Below are 14,492 nucleotides of genomic sequence, written 5' to 3' on the forward strand. Positions count from 1 at the left end.
GAGGATTGATTATGGTCACTTTTTAAATTTTTATTTATTTTGCTTGGCTGGGATAATTCAAGTAGGCAGGACCCATTTCAGCAGCCGTGATTCCTCAGAAACTGCTGCCTCACTTTACAATCGCAATTTATTTTATTTTGATTTAATTTATTTTTATTTGATAACTCAGTTGAGCAGGACCCATTTTCAGCACTGACCGAAGGAGAATATGAGTGAAATATGAATAATTGCATATAAGCAGAATAATCTAAGCTCAAATGTAAGTTACAGTAGGTGAGTATGTTGTAGTGCTGACATACTAGTCTAATGCAGCTGCTATGCTGTTAAGTTCTAGTGGAGACAGACCAGGTACAGTAAAACACTATACTTCATAACATCCAAAAATAACGTAATAATAAATAAATCAGTATTTTCATTTGTTTACTTGTGTTTATTTACTGCGAAAGTCTGAATGGTCAAAAAAAAATGCATTGATCCCCAAATCTCCAGAAAATCTAAAAATACAAACTTACCAGTACAACATTACAGAAATGTCATTGTGCAGTTTGCAAATAATACAAAATCAATAAAATATTATTGTACAGTTTAAAAATATATGATTTATAGCATTAGACGGAAAGATGAAATAAATTCATCTAATTAAGCTTCTATCAACTAATAATCTAAAAATAGTACATCTTTTAGTAGTATATTTGTAAATACAATATGTAGAAGTACAGTAGGCAAGTAAATTAAATCATCAGACTAACAATTTGTCAAACAAACATAAAGTTAAAAAGAAGCATAACTTAAGAATTCTTAAAGTGCATGATAGCATGGGTTTATATCGTAGCACTGACTTTATGGAACTTTGAACTGCATATTGTTGAGACCTTATGAGTGATGTTCCTCAATGTCAAAAAGGAAAAACAGCAACAAAACTCTGTTTATGCAGTGGGCATATCCCTCTGCATTCCCACACCCCCTGCAAATACCAACTCCGTGATTGCACTACAGTGGGAAAAGGGTAAATTCTGCTATCCCCACTATACTGCAATTTCAGTACAAACAGACTCTCTGGAAAGTCAGTCATATGGTCTTGGCATATGCAGTCTGACTTTCAAAAAAGTCTTTATTCTGAAGTAGAAATGGTAGTATGTAAGATGATAATTGTAGAAAATGTTGTGCTGACTGTGGGACACAGTTAACAGATCCAGGCCAGGTAGAGGTTCTTTTTTTAGACAGTTCTGAATGATTTAGGGTTGGTAAAGTATCTAAAGGGTAGTGGAGTTATTCCATGAAAAGACTATATTAGAGAATTGGGAATCCCTATGAGGACCGAAATCTGATAGTGGTTTGGTTTGGAATTTGTTTGAAGCCCTGAAGGATCATGTTTTGGTGGACCATTATGGTAAGGGTTAAGGAGAAAGATGTTATTGGGTTGGTGCAGCAACATTTCTGCAGCATTTAAAGGTGAGAAAGTTTTAACTTCATTCCATGTACCAGTCAGTTGTTAGAAATTTGAGACAGGCAGTGTATGCCCTAGGTGGATGACCAGAGAGAGATTTGGAGATGTGATGATCAACTTTATCAAGTGGAGGTATTTTAGATTATTGATGAGGCTAGGAATTAGAAAAGCAGTCAGGCCTCAAGAGATGTGGTGGACAAATTTTAGGATAGGATTAAAAGTAAAAACTAGTAGTCTGAAGGTTAGAACTACTTGGAGTAGTCCCTGGTGCTTATTTGTGGAATTTATTATTGCTGGGTAGTAAGTGGCTTTTCCCAGGTGACAAAGCTTATTTATTAGATTTGTTTTTTAATCAACTTTGTTGTCCAGTTTTGTGTGGAGTTGAAGACATTTTAGAGTACAGTGTTGATGTCTTTGAAAGAAGTTGAGGCATAATAAAGCATAAAGTATACTATTTATAAATATTGTAAATAAGAAGGGTAGAGTATCTAGGTGGGTAGCTTGGAAAGGTTAGTGTGGTTGGGACCATTTATCAGCTTCATTTGCTGATCAGGATAACCATAGAGCCATGTTAAATTATGGGTGGTAGGAATGGGTTAGACAGTAGAAAAATGTGAATGTCGTGGTTCACATTATTAGATGTTTTTGGCTGGTCAGGAAATATTGCAGACATGCAACAGTTTTCATTCAAGTTTTGTCTGATGTGGATGGGCAAGTTAAGCAAGGCTGTTTCAGTTTTGTAGCTAGGTTTGAAAAGACTTTGTGTGGCATATACATCCCAGTTACTAAGTTGCCTTTATAGCTATTAATCTACTAATTTTTCCGGTAATATGGAGAAGGGTGGGAGAATGGTATTGGGCCTAAGTTAAAGGAAGTCTCCCCAGTGACTTGGGTTCTTGGTACAATGATGGAGGATTTCAATGGATTAGGTATGTAGTTTTCTTTTAAAGACCTAGCTTCAGCACTTTGTCTCCAAGACTGATAAAACTGCTAACCCCAGAAGGGGGGAGGACATTATCATAGGAACATGAGCTAGGACCATTATACATTGCCTATCCCCACCCTAGACTGAGCCAAGTCTAGAGTGAACTTGTGAATACATTTCCAGTTATCCCATTTCCATTTAATGAAAGATAGTGTGATATACTATCATGTTCATTGTTCCCACTGCTGCAGCAGCCTTCATGAAATGCGATTTGTGTTCTGCAGGGCACAAAATTGGGCAACTTCCTAAAGCTGGGTCTCCTCCCAAACCTTCACTCTGACTGTTTATTGGGCAGCCCTGTAGGGTGAAAATATGGGGTCAAAGTGAAGGTTCTTCATTACTGTCATGCATCCTCATGTAGAAGCACCTCAGCGGCTTTACAGGAGCAACAGCTGGCCCTCAGCTTAGATTCTGGCAGGTAAGTCCTTTGTGGGGACCCTTCCACAAGGAATATTGACCTTTTAAGAAAAAAATGTTATTTTAATAGGGAATTTTTAGTGGTGTTTACCCTTTAAGAAACCCATTATCTTTCTAATATTGCTGGTTTCTTGTCACGGATCACTATTTTTATCTTAAGCTATTTCAGGATCTGCTGTTGTGAGAAAATGTACTGCTTGCATAAACTTTATTATATTTAAAAGTTTAGTGTCTGGAAGTATATTATTCAGGCAAGAACTGTTAAAGGGATATGTTAGTGCTTACATTCACTGTGTACCAACTTTCTTGGCATTTTTTCGATCAGACTTAGTTTTGTAAGACAAGTTTTCTGACAGGAATTTAGTGTGCTGCTTATGCATAACTGTGTTTGGGGGATTGTGTGAGTGAGTGTAACTGTGCTGCTTGTGAACACTATTTGACAACTTACCTTACAACCAACTTCTTACGGCAAAATTGAAGTGTATTAACCCACCACAGAGTTTGTGCAGGAATGGGCGTGCCCGCCGTGATTGACATACGGGAGGGTGGAGCAGTCCCCCTCCTCTACAGTTATTAGCGCAATCAAAATACTTCCAACCCTACAGGAAAATACAGGTACATTGGGGGCATTTAAGGGTTAGCAACCCTTGTGACAATTCTTGCAAACCAGGAAATACAGTTTCTTACTACCACCCTATATCACAATGGGATATCCCCCCAACACACACAGTTTTTTCTTTCCAAATGTCTACCGTAGGACATACTTATTTTTATATTATTTTCTGTCGTAGTCCAAGAGCCACGGACATAAATATTGCCATTCCATTCCGTTCCACTAGCAAAAGCATTTAGGCAACAGTAGAATGAAAGAGCCACTGACAGAAACACTGTGGTTAAAGTAATTTTCAGGTAACAGAAGAATGAAAGAGCTACTGACATAAGCACTGCGATTCCACTAATAAAAGCATTCAAGTAACAGTAGAATGAAAGGCCATTGACATAAACAATGCAGTTCCACTAATGAAAACATTCAAGCAACGGTAGAATAAAAGAGCTACTGACATGAGCGCCGTGGTTCCACTAATAAAAATATTGATAAAAGTAGAATGAAAGTGCCATAGCTCTCAACCTTCCATCGCCAAAACGAGGAACACTCACCTTCATAATGTGGAACAAATGGGCAAAATGTGGACCACATACTAATGGCTTACTAACAACTTCAACTAGAAAGGTCATAGGATGGTTAAAATATGCTGGTTTTACTAAAAAAATTAACTCAGAACTTTTTAAGACTCCAAATGAGTCAGTGCACAAGTATTTTGCAATAAGCATATAATTACTGTTATGTATATACATATAATGTTTTCTGTATTTTCTTTATAATTTTGCTAATCTGTTTGTAGGTCTATATTACCTAGTGTTTTGGTGGCATCTTTCAATCAAACAGTGGGCAGTGCAGTCAAAATGGTCACAGGCGGGGTTTGGGCGGGGCTTGCTACTGCGCATCTGGTGGGTTAATACACTTCAATTTCGCCCTTCTTCCAGTAAAGTTTGATGCATTTGAAGCATCCTCTTCAGTCACAGCATGCACACTTACCCACCCCTGCTGGTCTATCTCCAGCTCTACTTAGGAAGAAAAAAACAGCATACCAAAGGGCTCTTGCCAAAGCCAAGGGCTCAGTCAGAGTCTCAGCTGATGGTGGGTGACACTACGTAGAAAGAAAAAAACAGCTTACCAAAGAGCTCTTGCTGACTGCACGGGCTCAGAGTCTCGACTGATGGTGGATGACACTGGGTGACACTGCTTTGGCTATTAGTTACTCCTCAGACCACTCACTTAGCTCTGCGGCTTCCTCTGGTGTAATCCTTGCAGGTACGTGAACCAGAGGTCAACCACATCCTCTTCGGCTGTTCCCATGTCCAGTGCACGTATGGGAGAACAATCTCTTCTGGGTCTGGGAGACACTGTGGAAGATGCTGTTCGATTTAGCCAGGAAAACAGACATGTTGATGGAGCAGAAGTACCTTCTTCAAGTCCGTCTTCAGCTATACCTATAAAGAAAAACAAAAGGTTAAATTTGTTCATCTGAAGGTGTGTGTTAGAAAAGGTAATTTTGTTACCCTGGCTGAGATGTTAATGCAGTCACTTGTGGTGCTCAGAAGTCCTTAACTGAAAGAGATGTTAGCAGAGACATTCCTGAGAAGACATGTCAGAAGATTCTGACATGGACAGGGACAGGTCTTCTCCTGCAGATTCCCAAACCCAAATATCTGATTCAGTAAAAGCTTTTTCCTCACAACTTGTCTTAGTGGAATTTTCCTTTTCTCAAGACATTTGCCAGGATGAATGAGGTGGTGTTATGGGAACAAGTGGATGTTCCACTGAATCAGGGAGATATGATATGTTGTAGATATGTCTCATTCCACTCCTATATCTTCAGTAATGCTGGCCTTTTAAGTATATATTTAATGTTGCATGTAAAAGTCCTGATTCTCATCTGTCACTTCCCTAAAGGTGCAGATAGACTTTATAGTTTCTCAAAATGACAAACATTTGTTTTCCCACCTCAGGTTTGAACCTGTTGCCTTATTCATATCTCTACCAGCTAGGAATAAATTCCTGGTGTCTTCCAAGCCTTCTCCTGTGGACAAAGGAGGAGAGATATTGGATAGATTTGGTGAGGAGATATTTTCTTTTTCCACTTCGGGTTATAGAATTCTTAACTGCCAGACTCGTGGAATTTTGTGCACGCAGTTTGAGAGAATTATTTACTCCCCCCCCAGATGTTTTGCCAGTATGAATTCCATTGTTTCTAGCATTTCTCAAGTATTAAAACATGCTTTAAGAAGGTGTATGACTGGATGCTGTGTCTGTGGCCACTGTTACTACTAGTGTATTTAGGAGATGTGTGTGGGTACATAATCAAAAGTTTTCTGATGAGGTAGCAGTGTTAAATTCAGCTTTAGATAAAGGAGTTTTGTTTGACCTTTCTGCTAGTCTGGTCCTCAAGCAATTTGAGGAGAGAGGGAACATTAATACAGTGAGTTTACGATATTTTTCGCCACCCCCCACCCCACCCCCACCCCCAATTAAATCAGAGCTACAAAGGCTTCTTTTTTGGCACATTTCTGGTACCAAAGATAGTCTCTTCTTGATATTTTCTAAGTCTGTATCTGAAAGTTCCATATTCAAGATGTTGACTGTTCAGAATCTGTTATTTCTCATTCGCCCAGGAGGTTTTATGGTAATGGTAATCAAAAAGATGCATGCTATCACATTCCCAAAGCCAAAGGCTTTAGGAAATTTTAGTATTTCGTTTACATTTACCTTTGGGGTGTTTACTGAGTGTCTAGCTCCAGCCATAGGCCAGTGGATACTGAATGGTATTCACATATTTCCTTATTTAGAAGACTTGCTCATCCTTTTCCAAATGTCAGTAGTCATTACATTGGATTTCTTCTCTTCTGACCAGTCTGGAGTTCCAGGTAAATGTTCAGAAATCCTTTTTGACCCCGTCAAACAGGCTTATCTTTCTAGGCTGTCTCATGAACACTTTACAATAAAAGGCATTTTTGACTCAGGAGGAGGAGGTGGACTTTTGTGTGGAAATTTTCCTGAGCTTCTCAAATCAGTCTCTTTTAACTTCAGCCAGAGAGTATCTCAAGATCTTGGAGTTCATGGCCTGTATGACTTTCACAAGTCATCTTACCAGGTTACACTTAAGAAAGATTCAGTAGTTTCTAAGGGTAAAAAGGCACATGGATATAGCATTTGCATCCTCTGGATTTTCAGATTCTAACAGTGGGCTTTGTGAAGAAGGAAATGCACTAGAGGGGACTACAGAGTACACCACAGTGATGTAGAACACAACAAGCAGTGGGAGCACCAAGTTGTACCCTCTGTGCATACTGGCTAGGATACCTTGTGAGGTAATGCTTCAACACTCCTTAACCCTAGGGGGAGATAGTTGAAGAGTAATGTGGAGATGTAAAAATGGAGCGAGTGTATCAGGTGATACTGTTAGCACTTTCTTATACATCTGTGATTCAAAACCTAATAGGGAGGCAGGATGGGGCATTGTAGAATGTAAGGACATTAGCTCTTTGCTCTCTTTTTGTGCAGCTTTAGTTTTTTTCTGCATAGAACAATACCCCAATAATCAGTACTACAGTACGTTTGAACTATTTTGAAAGATAACAGGTCTGCATCTGTAGCCATACATTTCAATGTCTACTTTTTCTCTTGATTGTGTTATGTAGTCATTTGTGTTTTTATATTAGGTGAAGTGTACTATGATTCATTTCTCACCCTGATATTCTCTGCTTAGGTATTTGCATTACCCTGTCACCGTGTTGGACCGTATTCTTGTGGAAGACCTTGTGGGCGACTGTTGTCGTGTGGAAATCACACCTGCATGAAAGAGTGTCATTCAGTAACTACAGTTGATGGGGAGGATAAAAAGCAAAAGGTAATCTTAAACACAAGAATGATTTCCACAGACCTTTCCATTTTCCTAATGATTGTTGTATTTTATTTCTGTTTTGTTTTGGCTACTTAGCAACGAAAGAATGTTGCCATGGTAACAACAAATTATTGCTCGTAAATTAGGTAACTTCTATTTTAGTGACTTTCCATTAGAAATATAGTCACCATTTGCAGGAAACAGTTTTTGGAAATAGTATCACTGCTTGCAGGAACAGTTCATGTTTATCATATTGTCCAGGGTCTATATCACATAGTCGAAGTTACGTAACTTTGAACACCTAATGGTCGAACCATTATGTTCGAAGTTAAATAACTTCGACTACCTAAAAAAAAGAAAGAAAACACAACGGACACCAAAATAAACTGTTGTAAGCAAGCTCCCCCCGCTACTTAAATATGCTAACTCCGAGATCGCACCACATTGAAGTGAATGTAAACCTCCACCTATGGAGATTTCCATTCACACGCTCAAACTTCTACAAATTCGAATGTATGGTCTCGACCGTATGTGGTTCGAACTTGTAAAAGTTCCATGACGTGATAGGAACCCTATTGTCCACTGTTACAGTATTGCTAATTTTTGTGACTTCTGCTACAGGAGGCTTGACATCTGGAGGTTTGACATCTGGCCCAACTTGCAGAGCTTCCTGCTATCTGAACATCAGCATGCCTGTTGTATAAGGGGACATCTGCCTACACTTCCTTCAAATAAGATTTGAGAAGGAGGATTTGTAAGCTGATGGTGAATACTGAGTGATGTCCTTCATGGATGCATCTGCAGTCATAACAACTGGGTTGTCCTGTCGTCAGGCAGCCCTTCAGTCGGCCGGATTCCAAAGTCCGGGTCCGCTTCCGGGTGATGTCGCACTCACCCCGGCGTCATCTCTGTTGGTCTTCGGGTATGTGCATCAGCCGGCGCATTTTCAGGCCGCCTTTTCTTGCAGGCTCTTTCAGCAGGAGCAGGTTAGCAGCGCAGGTGATTCCAGGGGATACTTTCTGCGGATACTACTCAAGACTTCTATACGAGCGAAGCTGGCTTCAAGCTTACCTCGTCTTGTGGCGTCAGAAAAAGCTCAAGTTAATAAAAAAGTTAATGGTTGTTTAACAAATACTCATAAAATACCTCTCTTCCATCTGTATTGGGCTTGCCCATCTGTTTTGGGCAGTAGCAGCCAAGATAAAGACCGACACTTTCGATGGTGGGTTTCGCCCAAAAACCATGGCTAAACAAAAACCCAGTGTGTGTCGGTTTCGGCGGCGAAACCGAAAAACAAAGTACAGCTGAATCTATCACAGCAGCCATGTCCATTAAGGCCTTTGCCAGGGCTAAGCAGCAAAAAACTAAAACAGTGCCTGTTAAACCCCCTACAACAGGCCCTCTTCTAGTTCACAAATGCTTACTCTGGCAGAAGATTTAATTTCATTAATTAGGGATCTCAATCTCACCCAGACAGGGCCTCTCTGATGATTCTGCCGATGAATCCAGACATAACAGACCAGCAGAGGCTCCCTTTCTCAATTATGAAGACGAAACCTTACATGCCCATGCGAGAGCAGTTCAATGGCAGCAGCACACTCATCACCACCTTTACAAGGCCCCACTTGCACGACCAAAAACTATATCCCAGGGTCCCAGGGCAGTAGCCTCGACCACAGCTAAAACCCTATTCTTCTGAGAGGGAAGCCAGGTCATTAAAAGCTATCCTCTGATGACTCTATTGATAAGAAATATGTATTAGAAATGGTAATAAACATACAACAGGTTAGTAACCATTCCTCCTTAAATGTATGATGCACTGGAGGCTTCATTTGATCAGCCATGACTGGTGCACAGTAATAAAGACATGCATGGCTAAAAAGACAACAAATCCGGATCAGGTTAAAAAAACTTTATATAGATGCTCCTATGGATAAGACCAGCTTGTTTGGTACACTGCCCAACGAGTATGAAGAAAAATGAAAGAAAAGGCAAAAATCTGTTCAAGGTTAAAGATTTCCTGCAGGGTTCCCCCCAGGTTGTTTAGAACAGGCCCCAAAAAATTGGTCCTAACAACAGAGGCACAGACACAACCACTGCCACTACAACAACACAACCACAGTGACTTAGCACTATATCACAAAAGACAAGTGGATTTTACAAACCATAGATCAAGGTTACCGTTCCACTTCCACACTTTACCAGTCAAAAGAGGAATGCCAACTACTCCAAATTAAAAACAGAAGAGTGCCAACAACAGAACAAGGAAAGGGATTCTACTCCAGACTATTCCAAGAAAGGAAAAAGTTGGAGACCTATTCTCGAATTGTCACCTTAAATACATACATCATTGTCCCAAAACTCAAAATGCATGCTGGGCAAGGAGGTTGGCTGGTAACTCTAGATCTCAAGGAGGCATACCTGCACGCGACCAATCTGCAGAAGATAGCATTATCAATTCTCAGCATTGCCTTTGGCTTATCTACTGCACCCAGAGTATTCACGACAACAAAAGCAAGCTGACAACAGATTTACAAAAGGGTCATTTACTTGCTACAAGCACTGACACAGTAAGACAAATGGCATTCCTAACTGCAGAAAAACAAAAGAACTTTCTTGGCTCTAACAAAACAGAACAAGTTAACAGCAAGAAAAGTACTGCATGGCATCATGCATAATCTTGGTCCCACTTGCCAGACTACATATGAGAAAACTACAGTGGTACCTAAAGAATCTATGGTCCCAACACAGGCACAGCCTAGAAACAGAAATTCCACTAATTCCATGCTTAAAACAGTGCCAGTCAAACCCAGGTCTACCCTTCGCAGATGTCAAGCAAGCCAGACCATCACAACAGACAGACCTGGATGACCTAGGATGGGGCCCACATGCTGGACAAATGCGCATACGCAGGATTGTGGACGCAGGGATCACACCTGCACATCAACCTAAAAGAAATGCTGGCAGTAAAACTAGCAATCCAAAAGTTCAGACCATTTCTGGCCAGTTGATGATAAGGACAGACAACACCACAGTCATGTGGTACATCAACAAACAGCTGTGGAACCTGGCACTCAGCTACAACATCCAGTTACAGGCAATATTTGTGCAGGAACCGGGAAAGGAGAATAGAATGCCTCAGATAGACCTATTCTCAATCACCAGCTCAAAAATTCTGCCACCCACTGGCATGGAAAGTGGATTCGCTCTCCTTCAGCTGGAAAGGCCTAACAGCAACTGGCCAAGACAACACTGGTACCCACTGCTGAGGAGCATGTCTCGAACAATATGTGGCCAATACCCTGATGCCTTTGATGTTAACTCAGAACTGACTGCATGGAACATCACATAGCAGCAGCTAATCCAGAACTTTCCCAAAGAGTTAAAGATATTATTCTTGAAGACCTTCAACAAGAAAAGAGGAAAAGATGTGTCAAACATAGATATGCCTAACATTCTGGAGTATTTGGCAGAACTTCTACATACAGGCCTGTCCTACTCCTCCATCAAGATACATGCATCAGCTATATCAGCAGAATACAGCTTTGATCCACCTGTCTTTTCACATCCTTTACTCAGGCAGTTCCTCAGAGGAATCAAGAATGTAAAACCTCCAAGGAAACCACCATTGCCAGCTTGGGACTTGAACTTGAACCAGCAGCAACAGCAGACCTACAGCATCTATCGTGGAAAACTGCTTTCCTACTGCAACCTAACTCCAGCCAGGAGGGTTTCACTTCAGGGCCCTAATGGCAGTTCAGCCCTTAAAGTAGCAGAAAACTGACCAGCTTTTTGTAGCCTATGCAACAGGAAGGAACGAAAAAGCTATTTCCAAACAGACAATCTCCAAATGGATAGGAAATTGCATCCTTCCATGGAAAACCAATTCCACAGAACATAAGACCTCATTCTACAAGGGCAGCAGCACTACTACAGCAACTTCGACGGCAGGAGTGGCCACCAAAGACATTATTGAGGCGCTACTTGGACCACATACATGTTATTGCCATTATAATTGCCTCTATATTCCAGATCCCGAAGGGGGTGCCACTGCTGTACTGGGATCCTAAACACACATAAATCTAATTTTTCCCTCCCCCTAGTTGGCTATGGTATATTTTTGTCCCCCATGTTGGATGCATCCATGAAGGACATAGTACAGTTTTGTACCTACATAAATGTAGATGTACTCCTAGGGTGTTTACCCTCCTAATAGCTAGCTGTGGGGGGAGTCTTTTATGTATTTGTTTGTATATATGTACATACATGCTTATTTTTGTGTTTACTCTATCTTTTTGAAACATTGGCATTTATCCAAAGATGCCTTTATACCCAAGACCAACAGAGAGCCGACTGAAGGGCTGCCTGGCAGCGACAACCCAGTTGTTATGACTGCAGATGCTATCCAGTTCGGACATCTACATTTATGGTAGGTACAAAACTGTACTTTATCAGTCCACTGGTTCTGTGTGGTTTCAGATAAGTGCTCCATTGAGGAAATCTTCATCATCATTATTCTTGCCTGTTACTTCTTTATACTAAAGCAGTGATCCGACACCAGGGATAGGCGTCTGTTTCTAAAGTTAGCAAATGCATTTCTTGTGGACAGCAAAACCCTTATAAAGACTTTCACATTCAGTGTTTATTTGCAGAGCACAATATTGACTTTTGCCCTTATTGTACTAGATTTGACCACAAGACCGTTAAGGACTGCTGGAACCAGAAAAGTCGCATGCTTTGTTCAGGACTGCTGTGGCATCAGCAAAGTCATCTGTGGATGCCCCTTTTAAAAATGCAAAGAGAAGTGTCCACAATAGAGGGGACTCTGGGGAAGTAAAAAAAAAAAAAAGCATGTTGATTGAATTTCAAGAACTCCATAAGTTCGAGGGCATCAGGTCCATGAACAGACCTTTGCAGCTTCTCACCTTGAGACCTGCTTGGATAAAAGACTCAGGGAATGCCCCTCAGGTGGCCACCATGGTCTTGGAGGAAAGCACATGCTTTCTTGAGCCTAAGCTCTTCAGCAGCTTGCTGGTTTGGTTACCTCTCACAGGCATCTAATTCTTACTTCTCAAATTTTGATAAGAGGATGGACTACCATCAGCTCTTGTAAGAGAGAATGTCAGTAGTTTGAAAATCAAAATTCTTGGTATCTTCCTGCACCCAGAAACTTCAAAAGCAAACCTTGTTCCCTAGAGTAAGTGCAAGATCTCCAAACCTTGGAGGTCTGCCATCTTGCCTCAGCATGATCTGAGCAGACCTCTCTTCTCCCACATCCCAGGTCCCTTTCCAAGATTTGATGAAATTGGCACAGGAGTTTGTTTTTTCCTTAAAAACCTCCATCCACTATTGGAGCAACAGTGTCAGAGTACACACCCCCAAAAAAGAAGAGGGAAACATTCCCCCATTTGAGGAATCTGAATCTTTGCCCTTCAAGGTTAACTAACAGGCTTATGTAAATCAGATGCCCCCCCCCCCCCCTTATATATGCAACTCTGAAAACAGCTTATCTGCCTTTCCACTAGAGGATTGATCATTTGGAGGTGTCCGTACTAGAATAAAGGATTTGATCAAGTAGGAAGCTAAGTATTACTCTGATACCCAGAAAATGTCAGAGAGCTTATGGGCTTTGGTGCCCCTCCTGTTACTGAAGCCTTGGAGGATGCATTCAAGAGCATCAGCGAGATGAATTTACACCCACCCTACTCCCAGGAAGCCTGACTGCTTCTACAGGGTTCTGGAATGTTGTAGATATCTCTGTAATAACCCCCCTGATGATCCAGTAGTGGTGTATGTGGATTCTAACAAGGGATTCACATGGGTTGCAACCAAAATTCCTGTCTTAGATGACAAGAAAAGTGAAATACTTGACCATCTGAGGAAGAAGGTTTGCACATGTGCCATCCTGGTCTTCAGGGCTCCAAACTTCCAGACTGTTGAAGATCCAGTGGTTTTTACTGTTCCAGATTAAGGACAAGGCAGAGGACATAGAAGTCAAGACCCTGAAAGATGAAATGCTAGATGTCTGTTGCTCATCATTACAGGTTGATAAGTACATGATGAGATGTCTCTGTGGTGCAGTAGATGCAGCGTACAGAGAAGGCAGCAAAATGCTTGGCTGGAGATATAGCATGCTGCAGCAGCTAAATCATGTAAAAACACAGATTCTCAATACCTCTTTAGTTAAAGAGCTGCTGTTTGGAGCTCTGATTGACTACACCTGTTTAAAAAAATGGAGGAATGGAGAAACATTATCCAGGGTGTGAAAACAGTTGCTTGACCCAGCAGATGTATATTTCTTATTTCTAAATCACCATTTGACCTACAGGTGAAATGTGCTAGAAACAGACCTTTCTGCTTCTCTAGAAAACAAATTTTGCACCACGGCACAGGAGCCCAGGAAAGATGCAGTTTTTTAGTCAATTGAGTGGGTCTCTTTCTGTATGCCCCCCATCCCTCTTCTCAGAGTAATCCAGAAGATAGGGGAGAAATGCTTCTCATAGCACCATTTTGGATGAGGTGACACTGGCTGTTTCCTGTAGAGAATAATGTGGATGGAACCTGTTCTGTTGCCTCGCCATATGAGCCTCTTGACACAAAACCAGCAAGAACACTCATCCTTATACTTTCTTAACTGAATAAACTACTGGAAACGTCAACAGGGTGTCTTTATTCCTCCCACAAGGAGGGTATCAGAGAGAGAATCTCCTAGTTCTGCAGCTAAATTGATTTTATCTGGACTAATCCTTTATAATCAGTAAAGCAAAGGGGGAAATACTTTTGCATGTCTTGGATATCTGCAGGCAATTCAAATTTTACCTATAAAGGATTAAAGTGAAAGGTGGGAAGAGCAGGCCAGTTTCAGAACAGACTGTCTCAGATGGCTAGATCACCATTGCCATAGCAGAGGTGTACAGGTGTATGTGAGCTCACTCCAAAGAGAAGCATCAGCGGCTACAGTCTTCGTTAATGGGGATCAGCACACAGGCCATCTTAGAAACAGCTTATTTGGTCAACTTGTCCACACCTTTTCCAAGCACTATAACTTATACATCACCTCTACAGTTAGTGTAACATTTTTCACTGTCATTCTTCAGGGACTAGTACACCCAACATGTACACAGGACCAGTCACCTAGAGATTTGTAAGCTTTTGGATTCTTCCTGAAAATCAGCAGTAC

At 41.0% G+C, this 14,492-nt stretch overlaps 1 protein-coding gene across 2 annotated transcripts in view; it reads left to right on the forward strand.

Annotated features, from left to right (window-relative positions):
• Positions 1–14,492, forward strand: part of NFXL1 (nuclear transcription factor, X-box binding like 1) — a 1,793,512-nt gene that overhangs the window by 967,611 nt on the left and 811,409 nt on the right. For both annotated transcript variants that reach the window (XM_044062425.1, XM_044062424.1), the window contains exon 16: positions 7,178–7,318. In XM_044062425.1, the coding sequence (XP_043918360.1) occupies positions 7,178–7,318 (141 nt within the window). The remainder of the gene's footprint in view (positions 1–7,177; positions 7,319–14,492) is intronic.

This window comes from Protopterus annectens, chromosome 2.part1, assembly GCF_019279795.1.
Source record: "Protopterus annectens isolate FY-2018-M chromosome 2.part1, PAN1.0, whole genome shotgun sequence".
NCBI classification, from domain to species: domain Eukaryota; kingdom Metazoa; phylum Chordata; order Ceratodontiformes; family Protopteridae; genus Protopterus; species Protopterus annectens.